At 60.2% G+C, this 21,814-nt stretch overlaps 2 protein-coding genes across 2 annotated transcripts in view; one reads left to right on the top strand and one right to left on the bottom strand.

The window, feature by feature from the left end:
* The window catches only part of MTHFS (methenyltetrahydrofolate synthetase), a 162,575-nt gene that overhangs the window by 39,678 nt on the left and 101,083 nt on the right, over nt 1-21,814 (top strand). The window lies entirely within an intron of this gene.
* Nucleotides 8,743-15,047, bottom strand: ABHD17C (abhydrolase domain containing 17C, depalmitoylase). Its single transcript, XM_056114430.1, has 3 exons — nt 14,454-15,047; nt 10,160-10,339; nt 8,743-9,262 (listed from the first exon to the last, which is right to left on the bottom strand). Exons 1-3 carry the CDS (start codon nt 14,966-14,968, stop codon nt 9,043-9,045), a joined length of 915 nt encoding a protein of 304 aa, XP_055970405.1. The 5' UTR covers nt 14,969-15,047; the 3' UTR covers nt 8,743-9,042.

The following is a 21,814-nucleotide window of genomic DNA, read 5'->3' as shown; positions in this document are numbered from 1 at the left end:
GAACGCAGCATTCCTGGCTGCTGGTCTCTGCAGGAGCTGACCCTGGAAGCCAGCTCCGAGCAGACAGCCTGGACCCCTGCCGTGGCCCTGCTCTGGTTCCTGGCAAAGGGAGCCAGCACAACAAGGCACAGGGAGAGCCGCAGGGCTGCCTGCTTTGCAGGGGGGGCTGGTGCCACGGGCCACGGGGGATTCGTCTCGGCGAGAGAGTGTCAAGGTGCTGCAGACTCACACATGGCAAAGGGAGCCCCTTGGTGGGGCGACAGACCAGAAAGCAAAGGAAGTTCCCGGGAAGTTCCTGTAGTTTACAGGAACGACTCCTGGGAATGGAGCTAAGGAGTCGAAGGATCTTGGCCCCGGGCCCCGCTCGGGTGTGGGTCAGAGGAGACGGCTAGTGAGGGTCAAGCCTCAGCATCCCACCCCCCCACCGCCCACTCCCTCCCACCTTGGGAGCCTGCCTTGTGGACAGTGCTCAGCACTGCAGCGGAAACATGGGCCTGGAAAGTTGCTTTCACGCTGTCTCAGAAGGGAATCCCAGGCTCGTTGGAGGAATCGATGATTCTGGGAAGGCAGCCTCAGACCCACACTGGGGAAAGCCCCCCGGGCAGGGGGAAGCCTCGAAGTGCTTGTGGGGCCCCGTGGCCCTGGTGCTACTCTCCCTTGCTGCTAACAGCTTTGTCACTGTTCTGCAGGGCTCCGGTGCTGGGAAGCAAACTTGGTGGACCCCTGTGTGTCTCCCGGCCCTTCTGTCTTCTGACCCTGAGCAGCGTAGATGCAGCCCCTTCACGGGCCGGACTGGGACGCCTCAGCCTGAGGAATGGACAGAAGTCAGGGAGTTGCAGATGCCTCCTCCCCACACGCATCTCTCCAGCTCAACTGGCCCCACGGGAGGTGGCTGGCTCGACTCCATGCCCTGCTCTGCACCTGCCCCCACCTGGCCACTGACGACAAGGGTCTGTCCCTCAGACCATGTCCAGTCCACAGCAGTCCCCGCAGATCACAGCTAGGGTAGTCCTGCGTCCAGTCTTGGGCACCCAGCCCGCTGCCCCATAGTGGTTCAGGCCAGTTCCACAGGTACCCTCAAGTGAGGAGACTTTCGGGACTCCCAGGACCAAGCTGTATCATGCACCCCAATGCTGCACACAGCCCCGGCCCAGGCATCCTGCAAGCTGTGCACACCTCCTTCCTGTGCACACACAGAACATTCCACAGCCTCGTTTGTCAGTGTGCCCCTACCCCAGAGCTCAGCCCCAGCTTGGTATCTTCTCTCCCCTGGCCTCAAGCCGCCACCCAGGTATGGCCACGTACAGAATAAAGACCATGAATGTGATGGAGTGAAGAGTGCACCCAGCAAGAGGTTCTGGATGGAGCTGACCGGTGGCAACCCCATAGGCCCACCAAGGGATGTGGGCCAGCAGCGGGGTGGGGGCGGGCCCAGCCAGCCCCTACCCTCCGCTTAACCTTGTCAGGACGACCTCAGACCCCCTCAGGCGAGCGGAAGCTCAAGTTTGTGCTGATGAAGCAAGATTGGGCAGAAGCATCATCCTTTCTGCGTCTTAAAAATAGCTTCTTATTTAAAGTAACTGTGCATGGGGCGTTTGGGTCGGAAATGAGCTGCACTGGCATCTCCGCAGAACCCCTGGTCTGTTTACATGTGGCCACTTGAAACAACATGGCCCCGTGGTTTTGAAACACGAGTGACCGAGGTCACGGATGCACACAGACCACAGTGGTGTGGCTGGATGCACACAGGAACCTGGGGGGTTTGAAAGGGGACGTTTGCCTGAGGGGGGGGTGGATCCCAGAAGCTCGGGGCTCTTTCTGGAGCTCACCACCGGGAGTGAACAGGAAAACAGGATAAACTCTGCCTTCCCAGAAGCTGGAAACTTCTAGAAACTGTGTTTCCAGTCTCTGAGGTGGCAGCAAGGACAGAGTGAGCTTAGCACCACATCACAGTTTCTCAAAGGGTCCCCTCTCAACAATGCATGATTGCCATTCAGGAAAGGCCTGCAGGGAGTCTGGGCTCAGGCGGAGCTGGAAGGAGCACCAAGGCAGGAATCACGGGGAGCTTGGTGGGAAAAGTTTGCTGTCACCCACTAAGTCACTGACTCAGACACAGGCCAAAACCAGGCCAGGGCTGGGCTGTTTCCTTCTGCTCCCCTTCCTCCCGGGTTTCTGACCTGCAGTTCAGCATTGGGGGGGGGGGGGGTGAGGAGCAGGGGGAGGCAGAGCAGCAGGGAAACTCAGCTGAGACATGCAGTCACATTCTTCCAGACACACACGTGTGCACACACACATGCACACATGCGCACACACAGGCACACACACACATGCACTCACACTCACACATACACAGGCATTCACACATGCACATACACTCACACATGCACAGGCACTCACACATGCACGCACACTCACACATGCACACACTCTCATACATGCACAGGCACACTCACACGCACTCACACCAGAAAGAAGTTCTTAGCCATGAAGTCTGAGGCTTTTTCAACCCCTTCTTAGGAAAAGGACCCGCGCACGGATCACTTCAGCATGGAAACTCCGTGGGCAGATCAGGCTCCCTTATAAAGGGCCTCCCAGTGCACCCGGGTCCTTCTCTCTCTCTCCCAGCTCTGCCCTTTCCACAGTCTGTGCATGTGGGTACAGTCCACTGGCACTGGCACCTGAGACTTCGAGAGACCCTGAGCCCAGGAGAGCCTGAGGGAGGCTGGGGAAGAGGCACCGCCTGCAAGTACACAGGGAAAAGTGTCCCTACCCTGAATGTCTGTTGCCTTACTCCCCCCGACCACAGCAGACACCACCAGGGGGAAGAGGGCAGTCCAGGAGGTCTCCCCAGCATGGAGGGGAACAGCTCAGCTTTCCATGGCCCCCCACAAAGGCACGCCTTGTCACCCCTTTCCTTCTGTGCCAGTCAAGCCTTGGGCAGGGGGCAGGGAAGGGACTCAGCATGTTTCTGCATATTTCAGGGATCTTTCTGGACCCTCCTCTGACCTCTGCTCCCTGTCTGCCTTGGTCCCACTAAAAGGGGCGGCAAACCAGCCCTGGAGCAAAGGGATGCCCCAAGGAGAACTCAAACCTTGGAACTGTCCCCACTTCAGCACCTCCCCAGGAGGGAAGGGCTCCCCAGAAGGTGGGAGCGACCCATATGTTGGGGCGACATGTGGGCGCAGGGCTGCTGGGAGGCCACAGGGTCACCTGGTCATGAGGGGACAGAGGCCTGCCGGATCCCACCCCTCAGACATCAGAAATATCCTGAAATTTCTCCCTGGAGGGAGGTGATAGTCACAGAATCTGACACAGCCCCGGACCACTAACTGGGGTGACAGGACAGGCACCTGTGACAGCTCTGAGCAGCACCCACCTGTGACTGCAGTTCTATGAAGCAGGGACGCCAGATCTAGGAAACTGGGCACAGTCCCCTTCCACTAGCCCCATGGGCTGCCCCAATGCCCAACCTCCTAAGGGCAGCGGCAAGGCTCCTATGCCCTGTTCCAAGCTTAGTCCAACACCCCCCCAACAGTGGTGTCCCCAGTGCCCAGAGAAACGCCCCCAGTCCTGGGGGCCCCCAGGACAAGTTGCTCCCCACCCCAGAGACGCATGACTGGTCCGCCTGACCCTGCCACACCCTGGCATGAGATAACTCACTCAGCTCTGCCGCGTGGCCCACTCAGCCCACGCCCAGCCAGCTCTTGGTCTGCCTTCCAGTGCGCTGGTGGCCTGTGGTCCTCAGCGGCACCTTCATCAGCACCGTCCACGGAAAGGAAGCATAATGGATTCCTGGCAAGCAAGGAGCAGGTCAGTGCGGACCGGGGCTTCTGTTCTGCACCCCACGGGACAAGGGGCTGCTGTGGACGCCTCACACTCACAGCGGGAAGAAGAGGCCGGAGTGAGGACACACTTGCCACCAGGGAAGGTGTTTGATGAGGACTGATCAACCTGCCAGGTTCTCCCACCCTGTTTCCAAGCAACCGGCTTGGAAAAAGAAATGAAGGGGGGACTGCAAAAAGAGGCCCCCTGTGGCGTTGCGGGAGAGCTGAGCACCCTCCAACCCCATAAACGTGGTGTCTACAAGAGCCTCAATAGAATGGCTCAGACCCGTCTCCCCTGTGGATTAGTGGGACCCCTAGCTCGCCCAGAGGGACCCCTAGCTCGCCCTCTGGTGCATTTATTGCACCTGAGGGCCGGGTCTCCAGAGGAGCCTCCCCGCTCACCCCGCGGCTCAGCAGCAACCCCAGGGTTCCTCTCCCTTCCGAGGTGGGGCCCGCGGGGACGGGGACCCCTGTGGGCACCGCAAGACCCTCCCGTCCGGGCGCGAAGCATGCAGGCCAGGAGGACGGTGGGACCTGGGGGGCCCTCTGGGGCCCCAGCCCCGCGGAGGAAGCGGCTGGGAGCTGTCCATGGTGGCGCCGAGCCGGGGCACGCAGCGCGCAGGCTCCCCGCCCGCGGGCGCGCCCGGAACGCGCTCCAGACCGCGGGCGCAGGCGGAGAGCGCCGGGCTCCAGGCTCCCACCTCCGGCCTGGGGCGGCCGCCAGGAACTGGCGCCCACATCAAAAGGCTGCTGGAAGCGGGGACGGCTCACCTGTGGGCAGCGCGGGCCGCGTGGAACTGGACTCGGGACCTCGGGCCCGGCGGCTGGCGGAGCTGGCGACTTGGAGAGGCGGATCCGGCGGGCACCTCTGCCCGCGTGCCTTTCTCGGACGCACACGCGTCCCGCTGCCCCGCTGCCTGCCCCCCGCGCCCGCGCCGAGCCCCCTCGGAGCCGACGCGCCTTGCGGGGACTTGGAGTCTCGGGCCAACATCCCGGCGCCCCGAGTGCGCGCGGCCCCCGCCCCACGGAGCCGGGTGACGGTGGTCCGGAAGGGGACCCCCGGCGAACCCTGCGGCGCAGACCTGTTGCCAGGCGCGCGCCCGCCGGGACAGTGACCAGGTCACGTCGCGTGCAGGACGCAAGACCCCTGGCACCACGGGGGAAGGCGGGGTCTGCCTCGTACCCAGGCGGGGCTCCCGCGCGCGCCTGTCACCTGTGCTGCAGGACTCCAGGTCTCGGGGACACTGGGCGCAGGAGGGCTCGGGCGCACGCACCCACGGGAGCACGGACGGGGCGGACGGACCAACGGAGCCGGGTGGCTGGAGGCGCCCTCCCCCCTTACCTCTCGGCGGCCGGGCGCGGGGCAGCCGCTCCGGACTCCTGCGCTGGCCACGCGCGCTCCGTGCTTCCCCCCGGCGCCCGCGGCCTTTATAGGGGCGGCGCGGGCCGGCTCCTCCCCCCGGGCTGACGCGACTCCCGGCCCGCCCCCCGCTCCCCCACCCCTTCCAGGAGCATCTGGGGCCCCGCGCGCTTGGCCAGACAGAGGCGGGCTCTGCCGGCCGCGGGCGGAGGCGCTCGAGCCGCGGGGCTCGCTGGCGGGCGAGAGCGCGTGGGGGTCGCCGCGCTCGCTGGGAAACCCCCGGCCCGGACTTCTCCGGTCGCCGACTCCGACCCGAACAGCGGCGAGGTGGGCAGGGGGCGGGTTGGTCCCGAGCATCAAGGGGGCCCTGGAGAGCTCCAGTATTTCCTTGCGACACCCCAAAACGTCCGTCCGGCGGAGGCCTGCTCTGAGCAGGGACTCACGTGCGGGAGGATGGATCTGGGGTCCTCACCCCGGTCCGGACCGTCGCAGCGGCCCCTCGTGGGGTGGAGAAGGGGCAGGAAGGAGCACCGCTCTCATCCGGCCTCTGTCCTCTGCTCTGCTGTGTGGCCGCAGCCCACCGCCTGCCTTCTCTGAGCCTCTGTAAGGCCAGAGGGCAACAGCCCTTGCACCACAGGGGGCCTGCTCCTGTACCGCCCTGTGGGGGGCTGTGCTTGGGCCCCCGCGATGCTGTACTTCCTCCTGGCACCCCGACCTGAGGGGGTGCACCCAGTATCTCTGTCCTTCCCCAGGGCAGTGGACTGCAGAGAAAGGAGAAGTCCTGGGGTGGGCACCCCTTCTAAAGTCAAAATAGGTCCCACCCTGGTCCTCAGACTAGTGGCCAGGCCCAACAGCAGGACCCACGGGTGAGGGGTGCTGGCAAGTGGGACAGAGGGAACTGTGTCAAGGGGTGCAGGAGAGGCACTTGACAGGCTGCAAGGGGTCACAGAAGGAGCTTGTCTAGCTCTGGGTGCTGACATGCCTGGCTGTCTCTGGGCACACGCAGGGGTCAGTCTGTGGGGTCTGTATCCAGTGCCCTTACAGGCAGGCGGAGGGTGGAGGCGGCCTCCCAGGTCCCACTAGGCTCTGGATAGGCTCTGAACAGATGTCTGCAACCCCACCTGTGGTCCCATGGCTAGGGCTCACTGCCTCACTCCCTCCCCCATCGCCCACAGCTGAAGTGTGTCCAGACCAACGAGGCCTTCTTCCTACAATTTTTTTTGCACTGTGGAGGGGTGAAGCTGAGCCCCCCCAAAAAAATCTGCCTCCCATTTAGGGCTCCCTGTGTCACCCCTACCCCCAGCATTGGGAAACAGGAGGCATGGGGGACTGGCCCTTCCAGGCCTCCCACAGACCCAGCGATAAGTACACTTTCACAACCCGCCGACAGGGGTCGCGCTTGGACGCAGAGCCTAGGGCAGGAGTAGGAGAAAGAGAATTTAGCAGCCCAGGAGACCCGCCTTCCTCTGTTGGATGTGGATGGACACGGAGTGGCTGCCTGGGCTGGCATTTGGACAGGAATCACTGCCACACTGGCCAGCTGCTCACTCAGGAATCCTGAAAATAGATTTCTCCATCTCAGAGTGCACTGACACCAAGGGAGGCCATTTTTCTTTCCTGTGGTGCTCCAGGGGTTGTCCGTTGTCCTGTTTCTGTGCTCAACAGTCACCCCCAGGGGCTGGAGCAATAGCACAGCGGGTAGGGCGTTTGCCTTGCACGTGGCCGCCCCGGGTTCGATTCCTAGCATCCCATATGGTCCCCTGAGCACCGCCAGAGGTAATTCCTGAGTGCAGAGCCAGGAGTAACCCTGTGCATTGCCGGGTGTGACCAAAAAAGAAAAAAAAGGTCAGTGCCCAGGCAGTGCCTGTGAGACCAGATGTCCTCCCAGGGATTCAATGGCCTCATGCAATTGCCTTAACCCGCATTTCTTTCCTGGCTCTCCTCCATTTTCTTTTATTTTGTTTTTTGGTTTGGGGCCACACCTGATGATGTGGCTCTGTGCTCAGGAACACTCCTGGTGGGCTTGGGGGACCATATGGGGTGCTGGGAAATGGACCTGGGTCAGTCACATGCAAGGCAAACCCCCTCCCTTCCGTACTGTTTCTCTGGTCCCGAGTTTTTATTTCTAAGAGGCCTGTAAACTCTGCCCATGGGGTTGGGAACAGGGATGGGAGGAGGGCAGCTGATAGGAAATTGATTTTCCTGATTGCGAAAGCCACGTGAAGCTTTGTGAACCAAGAACTCACTTAATCGCACAGGTAAAATAGGTCCACATTTCACAAAGCTCAAAACACACACCAGGGAGAAGAATCCGCGTCCTGTGAGCCTGTGACACTCAGCTTTGGCATTGGGCCCGTATCTTCGGCTCTAAGTTAGGCGGGTGCAGAACTAGTAAACTCCGGAGCTCAGAACTCCTCCCCGCCCGCCCAAGTTCGCGCTCAGTCCTTTTCCTGAAAAGGTGCCCACTCTGGCCCACAGAGCGGAACTGTGGGAGGTGTTTATGTTACGAATGAATGAAACGCAAACGAGCTGCTTAGGCGGGAACAGCACACTCAGGAAGGAAGCCTGAGGAGCCGAAAGCACCTGAAAAACGGGCTTGGCTTTGCACAAAGAAAGGACCAAACAGGTATGAGAGTGATGGGCGAAGCCCCTGGCATGAGGGGGGGAGGAGGGTAAGGGTGAAGTAATGTCGCCACAGGATCACTCAGTGTGATCGGTGGCACACGGGAGGGTGCAGAGGGCCTGGCTGCCCCCTCCCACAGGAAGTCTCCTGGACCAGAGCCTAGACACAGAGGGCCCAAGGATGGAGGTCAAGTAGGTTTAGGGACCCTCGGGACAGGGATCCCCCGCTTCTGGCCCCTTGAGGAGGAGGCAGGCTCCAGCCCAGGCTCACCAGGGAGGGGAAGGAAGGAGGCAACAGAGCCGGCAGCTGTGGTTCATGCATCTTTATTCCTCACCGCCCGTCACGCCCTGGACAAGCTGCTGAGGCTTACAGTACATTTAAGGCTTTGAATTGGAAAAAGGATTTAAGTCAGTCCAAAGATGCCCCCCCCAACAGAAACCCCCTCCAGCACCTTGTGGGGGAGGGTCCTGGGTAGCTTCTGGCAGAGACAGGTTAGGTGCCCTGCCAAGGTTTGAGCCCAGAGTCCCCGGAACTACAAAGAGTCACATAGTAGAGTTTGATCACAGAGATTCTTCAAAGCATAAACGCAGCAGCTGTTGGTTTGTTATTTTTCATCTTGGAAATGTTATAAAAACTTTAATAGCAAAACAGAGGAGTAAAAACATATTAACAAAATGTATTCAATCATTTATACTACAAACCAGGAATTAGGAACTTGACTGAGGGGGAAACACAGTGGACTCTTGCTGGGGGCAGTGCCTGGACCCCAGCTGAGACCAACGTCTGCCAAGCGTGGAGTTAGAACCACCAGACAAGCAAAACAGGAGAACCTCGGTGGGCCAGTAACAAACATACAGGAAGGAAGGAAGGAAGGGAGGGAGGGAGGGAGGGAGGGAGGGAGGGAGGGACGGAGGGAAGGAAGGAAGGGAAGAAAGAAACACACTCAGTTTCTGTTCAGAATATTCCAGTTACATCCAGGAGGTTCATGGAGCTGTTGGTGAGAGTTCCTGCACATGGGCCATCTGGCCACGTGTTTGGGGGCGACGGGGCGCCCACAGAAAGAACAAGGCATTTTCAGACCCCGTCACAGATGCAAGTATGGCTCACGGTGCGGAGCACAGGTCCGGCTAGGCCTGCACCAGCGACCCAAGGGTGGAGGCCGGCCAGGGAGGGAGGCTGCGGCCTCGCCCCGTACTGAGCACCCCGGTGTCCCCACAGGTGGGGCGGGCTGGCCCTCAGGAGTTGGGGAGCTCGTGCGAGATGAACTGCTTCAGCCGCTCCAGGTATTGCGCGTAGAGCTCGATGTCGTTGTGTCCTGCCCCCTCCACCCACAGCGGCTCCACAGCCCGTGGACAGCGCTCGTACATGGCCAGCCCGTGCGAGAAGTCAATGACCTCGTCCTCCGTCCCATGGATGACCAGCACCGGGGAGGTGACTTTGGAGATCTTGTCGATGCTGCAAGACAGAACCGGGGCTGGGAGGGTGCCTTCGCTCTGCGCCACCAGCCCCACGCACGCACGCACGCACGCACACAGGGCCCGGCTTCCTCTGGCTCCCTAGGACTCGAGCTCCGCGCGGTCCTGTGCTTTCCATCCAGGGGTCGGGACCTGCCGGAAGCCCTGACAGCCCAGTGCTCCCTACCGCCAACTGCACGGGCCAGCGCCTTGCTCCACACATCATTGTGAATGGGAGACCAGACGCTGTGATGAAGTAGAGGTCAGGGGTCACCGTCATCGAATGGCCACACCCACTTCTGCTCCCAAGTCCCGAGGAGACACAGGCCAGCGGGGTCCAGCCAACTGTCTCCTGAGAAGCCTAAAAGGGGCCAAGCGCAGGTTCCCCCCAGCACCGCCATGAGGGCCCCCAGAAAATAACACAGTAATTGCTCCTCCCGAGGGACTCCTAAAAGGTAAATATCTGAATGTCCCGCTGGGAAGGGTTGTGGCCACCGAGTCATCCAGAAGCTTGAGAGCAGTCCCCAGACAAAGCACGGGCTATCACAAATGGGCTCACACAGTCCAGGTGCCTGCCTCGGCCCACAGCAGGGGTCTTCCAAAGAACAGTCCAGAAGCCATGGCTCCAATGGCAGTGCTGGTTCTCTGCCCAGGGGTCAGTCTGGTTCTCTGCAACGTGCCCCCTTTCCTTGTTGGAGCCAAGGCATGGTTATGGGGGCGGGGGGCTGTGCTCACAGGAGCCAGAGACTGCCGTGCAGGCCAACCAGGCATGGACCCATACGGACATGCCCTCAGGCTTTGGGTCCCACAGTTGCTGGGAAACCATTAACGAGGAAGAGATGACACCTGGAGATTCTGTGTGGGATGGCAGCAGGCCCCGCGTAGAAAGGGCACTTACCTGGGGAAGGCATCAAAGCAGTAAGTCTTCCTGGCATCGGGGAAGGCCACGCGCAGGCCAGACATGAGTGGGGAGTGGAGGATGACGGCTGCGCACTCATAGCGGGAGGCCAAGTCCACGGTGGGCACCGTGCCGATGCTCTGCCCGTACAGGATGATGTTCTCGGGGCTGACCCCGTACCTGGAGGTGGGGGAGGGGCTCATTAGCTCAGGCAGCAGGAGAGCAGCCGCGTGAGCTGGGGAGCCCAACCCAGCACCGGACTGTCCCTGAGCCTGATGCCCCCGAGCTGAGTGACCACAGCCCACCACACCACTGCCCAGCCACCTCTCCAAGCTGAGTCTCTCTGTGGGGACATGGGTAGGGCAGGGCCCATGTTCTGTCTGCAGGCTCAGAGAGGTAATATCTAAATAACAGCAATCAATTACAATGTCTAATTTGTTGTAATTGGTTAATTTGAAATTGAGTTTTAAACAATTATAATCCATACAGTTAATTATAACTGAATTATTTAATCCATTCACCATGAATATAATGACTCTTAGTAGCAGCACTGAGAGAATGTTCCAGATGAGAGGCAGCTGGAAACCATGCCAGGAATGAAGCGTCTCCCCTTGATTCCTAGGAAGCCTATCTCCCTGGCAGGGGGCATGCAGCTTCAGCACTCCCAGGGGTGTGGCGCTCTTGGGCCCCCTGGAGGGGACCTCACACCAGGGCTGTCTCTTTCCTTCTTCGCATCTACAAACATACCCACACTGCCTCGTTAGGGGCAGGCAAACGCCCCAGACTGGAACCTCATAAGAGCTCCTTAGTCACACCTTAGCGGGCCCCAGGTATGATCCCCAAGCAAGCACCCACCTAAAGGGCAGGGCAGCTGGGGCAGGAAGAAGTGGCTGGACTCTGCCCTGGAGGGAAACGCTGTCCCTATTCTCTAAAACTTATCACTGTGGTTTTGAAACGCCCATTTCAGGAAGGGCAGAACGCAGAGGGAGGAGAAAATTCTGGAAAGAAAGTCAGATCCAGAAAAGCTGCTGGTGCACCCCAGGGAATGACGCCGGACACAACTGCTGGCCACTGCAGGGTGCCCTGCAGGGGCTATTGTGCCTCACCCACCCCCAAACTTGTGTCCTACGCCCCACAGGAGGGACAGGCCTTCCTTGCTCGGAGATGCTTGTGGCAATTCCAAGGCAATGGCAAACGCTAATTTTCAAATTTTCAAGGCTCTCTACCATACGCACATTTGCTTCCTTCTCTCTCTTTCCCATCCAGAAGCACTTGCACACTCACCACAAGCCCTCTGGGCTCTGTAGCACACACCAGCCTCACCCCCGTTTCTGGATACCCGGAGTCCAGGAAGCAAAGGTGTGAGGTAGGCAGTGGCTCTGCTGCCTTGCCCAGAGTCTACAGACCTGCCCCTGAGCCCTTGGGGACGATCCCCGCAGCCCATGGAGTGTCCAAGACATAAGATAGGAAATGGGTCAGACGGTTTCTAGGTTCAAACTGCAGCCTGATCATCCGTCCTCCGTAAAGGCCCTTCCTCCCAGTCTACACCATTAAAGGCATAACTGGGGAAGAATGAGGGATGGTTCCATGGAGGAAGATGTCTTGCAGGCAGCCTGGAGGTGACTCTCAAGTGCTGCCCGCGTGCTCTCCACCCTGCACTCCCCACAGCGCCACGATGACAGAAGAAAGGGAAGGGCATGGATGTACCAAGTAAAACAAACAAAATGCATGTAAACGGAAGAACAGTCCTGGTTCCTCCTGGCACTCTCGGCGCCCTCCTGGGTGTGGTGACAGTGAAGGACCCACTTCCCGAAGCAGGCTCCCATTTCAGCCTGGAGCCAGGCTCCCTCCACACGCTCCAGGAAATCAATAACTCGGCAGCCTGTCGACGCGCTCCATTACCCGTGCCTCACATGCATATTTTAAAAGGCAGCGCTGAGCTGGCTCCCTCAGCCAAGGTTAGCCAAGGTCAGTCAGGGCCAAGGTCAGACTGCACAGCCCGCTTGGCCCCAGCCCCTTCACTGTCTCCCCCCTGCCCCACAAAGATGTCTCAGACTCTGGCAGGACTCGCCTGCTCCCGAGAGCAGAGCAGAACCCCAGGGTGGCAGCAGTAAGGGGGTCCTGGGGCGCAGGAGGAACGGGGGGTTCTGAAGCACAGGTGCAGGATCACTGTTCTCTGCACCCTGTCCAGAGGCAGAAATGCCCAGTGCCCCCAGGAGGTCCAAAGCAGAAAAGCCCCCAAGGCAAGGGAGGGTCACAGTCCCCACAAACGCAGAGGGGCCCTGCCACATGCCCATGTCCCTGCTCCAGAGCGGCCCAGGCTAGGCGCAGAGGGGAGAAAGGCCATGAGAGCAGAGCTGTACCTCCCAGGGCCTCGGGGCCGATTCAAAAACACAGCACCTGAGTGTGCGCTGCCAGTCCTGTCCCCCTTCTTCCACCCTTCCCTATACCTCCCCCCTCCTCCTCACCCTCACCTCTACCCTCCCATCATCTCCACCCTCACCAGCATCCTCATCTTCACACTTGCTTATCACCAACAACGTCATGGTCCTCACTGTCCCTTCTAACACAGCAGCAGCAGCAGCTACACTGAGGCTCCCAGAGATCAGAAACACATCCGAGATGAGCAGCTGCCAGGGCAGCCCCACAGTCTCCATCTCGAATGCAGTCCCTCTCCCTGGCCTCAGCTCCTGTCCAAGCTGTAGGGGCTGGGCTGAGTGTCACGAACAGCCTGGAGGTCCCCTGAACCTACCATGTGCTCTTCCCCTGTGCACTGAGGCCAAATGAGGTCCACCAGGGTCTCTACTGGGTTCCCAAAGGTGGGCAGGGCAGAGCTCAGCAGGGCTTGTGCATGGGGTCTCCACTGACCAGGAGTGAATCAGGGCCCGTGAGGACACCGACCACTGGGACAGGTGGTGGGGAGAAATGACCCAGCACCCCATGTCCTGTCTGGGACGGCTCCTACAGGGCTGAGCTCACTATGCACAGTCCAGGGGTACAGAGTTAGGGAAGGAGGAAGTAGTGATGGAAAAAGGCCACAAAAGTCCAGCTGCCCAGCAGCGGCAGGAGCTGAGAAGGGAAAGGGTCAGCCTGGAGGCTCCAAGCAGGAAGCCAGGGAGGTCCCCCCTGCAGCCCCAGCTCCAGTCTCTCCCGGCCCCCAGACGCGTGTCAGAAACTACCAGCTACACATGAGACGCTTCCACCGCCTCTTCTTCAGTCCTGAGCCCACGTGATGTTTCTGAAAGTTCCAGGAGACAGTCCCAGCCCTGGTTGCTTACACACCTGTGTCCGTAGCTGTGCAGCACACACACAAGCAGGCATGTCCCTTGCACACATGCACACAAACATGAACACATGCCAACATGCATGTCTTAGGGACTGTGGGCCAATGCCTGTGTCCACGTGTGCATATATATCTACGTACACACATGTGTGAGTGCATGTGTGTATGTGTGCAGAGAGAGGTGGGGGTGGGCTTGGTGTACCTAACCAACAGGAAATGATTCACAGGGCGGAGGGCACTCTGTGAACAAGCCTGAGAAGCAGGAAGGAGGGGGCAGGAGCCTCCCAACCTCACAGGTTGTCCTTCTCACTTGAGCCCATCTTACAGGTGAGTTCTGGGTACAGCGAGGTGAACTGCAAGCAGATGTGGGCAGGCTGACCGGGTCAGCGACCTGCCCGTCACCCCAAACCAGGCTGGTGGTTACGTGGACATGGCCCGCGCCTCCAGCAAGTTGCTCCGCGGGCCAGCTGCTACTTCCGGGCAGAGGGTGGGGGTGGGAGGACCGCGGGAGGCACCTCCCAGCTGGAAGGAGGTCCGAGCACCCAGGGCAGGGAGAGGACCGCGAGGAGGGCTCCTGGGGCTCGAGGCGGGTGCAGTCTGCACCGAGCTGTCCTGGCCTGCCTCGGTCTCCCTTCCCTGCCAGAGGGCCACACCAGGCGCGAACAGCGACACGGGGCGCAGACGGCCCCTTCCCACGGGGGTCAAGCTCAGGCTCCCTGTCTGGCGGCCGAGGGGAACCCGGACACCTGGGCCTCCGCGCGCAGTCCCGCGGGCGGCAACTTCCCGGCCCTGCGGCCTCCCCCGGCCGGCGGGCGCCCGGACCCCGGCTGTCCCTGCTGCCCCGCGAACGGGCGGGGAGCCCCCCCCCCCGGGCCGCCCGGGCCCCCGAGCCGACAGCTCGCCCAGGTCACCCGAGCGGCCAGCGCGCCCTCCGTGGGCGCCCGGCGAGGGCCCGCCGCGGGGCGCGGGGCGCGGGGTCCGGGCGGGCGCGCGTCGGCGCCGGCCCCTCACCGCGTGCGCAGCGCCTGCCAGGCGGCGTCGATGTCCGCGTACAGGTTCTTCTCCGAGGGGCGGCCCGAGCTGGCGCCGTAGCCCGAGTAGTCGTAGGAGAAGACGTTGCAGTTGAGCCGCGAGCCGAGGCCCAGGTAGAAGCTGCACATCTGGCCCAGGTCCACGGCGTTGCCGTGCGAGAAGAGCAGCGTGTAGCGGCCGGCGGGCGCGCAGCGCACGAACATGCAGCCCAGGCGGTTGGCGCGGGCCGTGCGCGAGAAGAAGACCTCGACGGCGTCCAGCTCGCGCTGCGAGAACTGCCAGTCGGCGCGCTCGCTCAGGTGCAGGCTGCAGGCGCCGGCCGGGCTGTCGTCGCGGGCGGGCGCGCGCGGCTCGGGCGCCAGCACCGCGTAGGTGGGCTCGGGCGGCAGGAAGGCCAGCTTGGCGGCGATGCGGCCCGGGCACGGCGGGCAGCAGAAGAGCCAGCACAGCTCGCCCAGCGAGAAGCCGTTCATCCTGGGGCCGGGCTCGGGCATCGGGCCGCCGGCTCCCGCCGCCCCTGCCAGGCCGGCCGGCCGCGGGGGCGCGGCAGCGGGGCGGGGCCGGCTCGGCAGGCCCCGCGGGCCCTGGGGCGCGGCGGCAGCGGCCCGGCCCGCGCGGCACACAAAGCGCACGTGCGCGCCCCCGTCGCGCGCCGCCACTTCCGGGGGAGCGCGCCCGCCCCCGGGGCCCGGCCCGGCTCGGCGGGCGGCGGGGCGGGGCCTGCCGCGGGGCGGGGCGGGGCCCGCGGCAGAAGGGGCGGGCCGGGCGAGGGCGGGGCGGGGCCAACCTGGGCCGGCGGCGGGAGGGCGGGGCCGGGGCGGGGCGGGGCCCGGCGGCGGGGGCGGGGCGGGGCGGGACGCACCTGCCGGCTCACGGCTGCCACCAGCCGCCCACAGTCTTGGGACTGCCTCCGGCTCGGGGTCTGCAGGGTGTTCCTCCTCAGGGGCACCTGGACGGGCCTCGGCGCCCCGCCCACACTGCTCCCCTCTCTGCCCTGCCCTGCCCTGCGGTGCGCTCCCAGAGTCCAAGTTGGAAGGTAGAGGGAAACTCTCCCGGGAAAGTTTCCTGAGCAGGTGGAGTTGCAGGAACCCAAGCAGAAGGCTCTAGGCGGCTGCCTTCTCCTGCAGGTGCCGTGGTGTGAAGCTGTGGGTGTGCCTGTAGGCTACCCCTTATATGAGACTGGCAGACAGTCCCTGTCCTGGAAATCTGTACGTGAAGTCTCATATGCAAAGACGGGTCACGTTAACTGTTAAATTATTATTGATGAGAGTAGCACACCTAGCTCTGCACTCAAGGATCGCTCTTGGCAGTGCTCAGGGGGCACACGGGGTGCTGGGAATCAAATCCACATTGACCCTGAGCAAGGCAAGCACCCTCCGCACTGCACCTCTCCAGCCCCTGCACCCACTTTCTTTCAATCTCAAGGGGTTCCACTTTAAGGATGAACTTTTTTTTGGGGGGGGGACACACCTGGCAATGCTCAGAGCTTACCCCTTGCAGTGCTCCAGGAACCATATGGGATGCTAGGGATGGAACCTGGGGTGGCCGCATGCAAGAGCCCTACCCGCTGTACTACTGCTTCGGGTCTGTCAGAGTTGCGCTTTACAGCAGAGTGCATGAACAATTAATCTGTATGTTATTCTAGGAAATTTCAAATATTTAACATAGACTCCATCGGGGGAGATGGTCAAAGGGCTGGTGCACCGGGCTGTTGCATGCAGGAGGCTCCAGTTCCATCCCCAGTACTGGACAGATGCCTCGGCATCTCAGAGTGACCCCTGAGCACTAAGCTGGAAATTGAGTCCTCATGTTAATACTAACAGGAGTAGCCCAAAAACTAAAACCAAGAGACAGACTCCAGTGGTGAGACCAGAATGAGGCCAGACAGGAAATCCACAGCAGCTCGCAGGTGTGACATTTCACATACGAGACAGTGGGTGTTTCAGATCCACAGGAGCGGGCTGGAATGATAGTACAGCAGGGAGGGCATTTGCCTTGCATGCGGCCAACCTAGGTTCCATCCCCGGTACCACATAGGGTCCCCCCCGACCACTGCCCGGAGTGATTCCTCAGTGCAGAACCAGGAGTAACCCTGATCATCACCAGGTGTGGCCCCAAAACAAAACCAAAAAGCACTGTAGCACTGTCTTCCCGTTGTTCATCGATTTGGTCGAGCAGGCACCAGTAACGTCTCTATTGTGAGACTTGTTGTTACTGTTTTTGGCATATCAGATATGCCATGGGGAGCTTGCCAAGCATACAGACAAAAAATACCACAAAACTCAAATTCACAGGAATTACTGGCTTCCTCAATAGAAAAGGATAAAGTTCAATTCAAAGGGGAAAAAAAAAAAGATCAGAGCCCGGCAAGCTACCAAGAGTATCTCGTCTGCACGGCAAAGCCTGGCAAGCTCCCCGTGACGTATTCGATATGCCAAACACAGTAACAACAAAGTCTCCAATGGAGACGTTACTGGGCCTGCTCGAGAAAATCGATGAACAACGGGAGGACAGTGACAGTGACAAAGCCCCAGAATTGACACCAGAAGAAATACCATCCCAGGCGCATATGCTGCCCAAGCCCATGTGCTGCTTGTGCCCACGTGGCCGAGCACATGTGGTGCCCGAGCACATGTGTCATCCACATCTCCCCTCTTGAGATGTGTACTTTCATGCTTTCGTGTCTAATGCTAGGATGTGTGTAGGGGCTCTCTCTGCCCTTGGAGAAGCCCATGTTCTCTCTTTAGTACGTTACTCTCTCTCTCTCTCTCTCCCCCTCCACACCTTAAAAATCCTCCAAATAAAATCTATTTATTTAAAAAAAAAAGATACCATCCCAGCAGTTGCTGCCTCGGGACCCCTCCCCATGGTCTGGCCTCAGATTCCTGACCATGCTGAGGTTTCCCAAGCATCCGAGGGGAGCACAAAGCCAGAGTTTTCAAAGTTCCCCTGGCCATGACTCAGCACGGTGCGCAATGTTGATTCGTGCGTTTATGATGGCTCTTGGGTGTGAACAACAATGCTGGGGTGGCACCTGGAATCTGAAGAGGATCTGGGCCCTCACCCAGGAAGGCCTTCACCCAGCTTCTGATGATGGAGAACGGCCTGCTGGGCCGGCAGAACCTGGTCTCATTCAGCAACACCCTCTTCCTGTTCTGTGACATCAGTGGAGGCAAGTGACAACAGAGACCAGTGCAACACCAGGTGGGCCGGATACAGTCACTGCCACTCCTGGAGAGCAGGCAGTCACAGGAGGCTGCAGAAGGAGGTGGCTTTAGAGCAGGGCGGGTATCTGGGGCAGCCATGATAGACAGTGAGAGTCCAGCCAGAAATTGTAACAATGGGGAAGAGGAAGAGAGGAGGAGGAGGGAGGGGAGGGCAGGAAGGAGAGGAAGGATGAAAGAGAGCAGCTACAGGGAAGAGGCCAACGTGGGGTGTCTCAGGCTGCATCCCACTCCAGACTCTGATGGAGTATTGGGGTACTTGGGGAACTGCACAGCTCAGAAGAGAGGATGGAAAAGGGAGTTGCCCCAACCCCTGGCCCTCCAGGGCTTCCCTGAGTGGCCACACCACCAGGATTCAGGAAAGGTGTGCTCTGGGGTCCATTGGGGTGGCCACAGGCCACACTGCCTCCCTTGAGGGGCTTCCTTCACGGCCCCATCATTCTCTCCGCTCACCATGGCTTCTCTGTGCGTCTGAGGTCAGAGCTCACTGGGGCCAGAATTCCTGTCCTGTGACACACACTGCCATCCAAAGCCCCACTGTCAGGACCAGGCTCGAGTTAGGGGTGGGGGGCAGGGAGCCGATGTGGGACCCTCTGTTTATGTTCAGACTCAAAGCTCCCACATCCCCAGCTCCACCTGGGGCCACAGCTGCGGAGAGACCAGGTGGGCAGGATGGGAACCGTGGGGATTGGTCAGGTGCTGCCTAGGGCTCCAGGGCTCCAGCTTGGTGATGCACTCAGGGTGGCCATGCCCATGTCTACACCTAGGGGACCCCCAGAACAGGAGTAGCTGGTCTCCCAAGTATGATGAACAGACTAGATGAAGGAAAACAGCCCACAACAACACGATTAAAGAGTGCAGTGGAAATGCCAGCGGCTCTAAATACGGCTCAAAATGACAACTGGGAAGCAGCAGGGTTAATTGAAGCCAGGCTCCTGTAATTAGGGGCGCCAGGACCCAGGGAGTTCCTGCAAACATGTGGCCCGCCCTCTGGTTTCTGAGGTTACCCCAGAGAGGAGAGTCTTTCAGAGAGGACTTTAGAGAAATCATGAGCCATTTCTGCAACGGGCATTGACCCAAATGGGCCTAGAAATGGCAGGGCCTTTGGAGCTCTTGCTTCCGCATGCTGCGTTCTCTTCCGCAGTGCACTGACCCTGCCCACTTCACAAGACCCCGCCCCACTGCACACTGACCCCGCCCACTCCACAAAGACCCCGCCCCGTGCGCACTGACCCCGCCCACTCTACAAGACTCCGCCCCACCGCACTTTCCCTCACTACAGAGATCCCCCACTGCTGTTGACCCCTTCCTCGGTGCTCTGACCACCTTATATACAGACTGCAGGTGCAGCTGCACAACCTGTTACCCCTCTTCTCCCTGCAGGTTTCCACCATCCTGCCCATCCTGTGCTTCAGTCTGAACCCTTCTCTGTCTCTAAAGGTAGTGGCTCTGGGCCTTATCTCCACCCTGGGTCTGCACCTGGACTAGTGCTGGGCCGAGTGTGTGCATGTGTGTCGAGTCCACAGTTTTCCCCACCTCAGCCTGGACGCCTGCCTGTCTGCTGGGTAGAACCAACTGTCCCCAGGACCGGATGCCTGCCTCAGAGGGGGACCCTGCAGGAGGGCGCTGAGGGGGCCCCGGCTCTCCCCTCTTTACATTCTTGCCCACCTGGGCTTCCTGCCCCACCTAGTCACAAGTCATTGAGTTCTCTGCCCTGTCTTGGTGCCCTGAGTGAGTCACAAGACACCTCCTGCACTGGACAGCCAGCCTGTCTCACGGCACTGCGCTTTGTGGGGTATAGGGCTCCCCATTTTCTTCCATCTAAAGCCCTGGGCCCCATCACCGTTTGCTGTCTGGAGGGATGAGACCATTTGGCTTCACGACTGTCGTGCGAATCTGGGGGAATGAGGCTCTTCTGTGTCTATAGCCCGCTGCCTTTTTAGGGCTCCACCCTGAGTCTCCCCCACTCTTCCAGCCCAGTGTAGAGGCCTGGAAGCTGCTTGTCTCCTGCCCCGGTAGCCCATGTTCAGAAGCATTCACCACAACATTGACTCCACTCGGGCTGCAGAGTCCGCAGCCCTCAGGCTCCTTTGCTCTGAAGGGATCTCAGGAGAGGTGTCTCAAGAGGTCAGGGACTCAGGCCTCGGGCACTGGACCCTGCTTCCACCCCAGCCACTGTGGGGCCTGAGTACGGAACTACCAGGCCTACTTATCCAAGTGTTGCCTAGCACGGACCCAGGGCCTCCTGACCACAACTAGGGGACTCACCTCCACCGTCCTTCTTCATCAAAACAAGACATGTCAAACCATGGAACATTTTTTCTCAAGCAAACAGTAGGAAGAGGTTTGTCCTCTGCAGAGCTGAATCAAGAGAAAGGTCACTGGTGAGATGACCAGGACCACATGCAGGTCGAGGCGTCTGGAGGATAATGCCTTAGAGAAGCATGACAGGGAATCGTGGAGGTTCCACACGCCCCCTCGGCCACCAAACTGGGCAGCAATGCTGGGGACCAATTTCATTTGGGTGGTCCGTCCCCTGGGCTTCTGGGAGATCCTGCAGCCTCCAACTCGTCATCCAAAGTGGTCAAATGACCCAACTCAGCTTGGCCCTTCCCATGGGAAGCTGGACGCAGTCCCTCCCAGCTCACATCGGCAGGGTACTTTGGCAGCCCCAGCTCTGAGGAATCCCTGCTGAGATGACCCCCTCTTTCCAAGAGTTGCAGCCTATTGTTCCCCATGTGCCCTGCACCCCCTCAATCCCCCCTGGGGACCATCAGGCTCCGAAGTCCACTCAGTCAGGTGCTCTCAAGACCAGACCGCAAACATGCCTTTGAGAATTCCTCACGGGGCTGAGCAGAGAGCTGTAGTGAGAAGCTTGGGAAGGAATGCCCGTAATCCAGGTGTGGCACCCAGAGGAGGCCCCAGTAGGGAGGAGAGGTGGGGGGCCGAGGGCAGGTTCTTGGTGGCAGGCCAGGAAGAACCTCCAGCCCCACAGGCTTACCATGGACCCCAAACACAGCTTTGCCGAGGGCCAGGGACAGGCTCAGAGGCTCAATCCTGGCATTGTGCAGCCTAAAACTGCAGGTGCAGACCAAGCACCAAAAACCAACCAGGGCAAAGCAGCCCTTGTGGTGCCCCTGGAGCACATGCCAGGTGCAGGAACAGACGCAGGTTCTATGCCGTGCCCCTACAGCCCAAGGAGTTATGGTGCCACCCCTCCCCCCAGCCCATCTGCAAGACGCCGGGGACCAATTTCATTAGGGTGGCAGAAATGACTGAGAGCAAAGTTGCTTTATTGGAATGAGACGTTAAAAGGCAGTTACATTCATCACACACAGACACCACCGACTTAGTAATCATTAGTCATAGAGAACATTCTAGAAAGACAAGTGATGGTTAGCCACAGCACAGGTCACATCTGGGAGGAGAGAGGTTAGGAGAGACCGCCCAGGGTGCCCGTGGCCTGGCTGAGGTGCTCAGAGGGAAGGAGCCCGGCCCTGGCGTAGCTCACCATGGGGAATGCTTGGCCCCTCAGGGGGGACAGAAAGGTGGCTGCAGAGTGTAGGTGAGCTGCAGTGGACCCCAGTGAGGCTGGCTGTGGAGATGGAAGGACATAGAACCTTCCTCTCCCTGCTGTCTTGCTGGCTGTGCATGGATGACCAGCACAGACTGGTGTCAGGGCAGGGACACGTGAGCCCCACTGTATTAACCCAGAACCCCAGCAAAGCCAAGCACAGCCAGCAACTGCCACACCCCACCTGGGTTCTGTGGAGTCAGAACCCAGATGCGCCAAGAGATGGCTCCAGAATACACACGCTGGTCCTGAGGTTTAACCTGTTGAAGACGGGGCACGAGACTGCGCTCCCCTGCTGCTGGGGCTCCCCTGGCTTCTCGTGCTGACCTCTGTGTCGCCCGCAGCGGAGCACTCAGGCAGGCTCATGTCCGTCCAACCCAACAGGAACCCACAGCTCGTCTAAAACCAGTTGGAAAGGCACCCCCACTTTTGAACTCACGAGCAGAGCCTCAGATAGTCTGCCTTTCACCTGGAAACCGTCCTTCGATCCAAAAGCTATTTCTGTGCCTTTCACAAAAATAAGCTCGTGCTGGGTGAGCTCA

This window comes from Sorex fumeus, unplaced genomic scaffold, assembly GCF_029834395.1.
Source record: "Sorex fumeus unplaced genomic scaffold, SorFum_2.1 ptg000024l, whole genome shotgun sequence".
Taxonomy (NCBI): Eukaryota; Metazoa; Chordata; class Mammalia; order Eulipotyphla; family Soricidae; genus Sorex; species Sorex fumeus.
The sequence above is the reverse complement of the archived record's forward strand: the minus strand, read 5'-3'. Positions and strand labels throughout refer to the sequence as shown.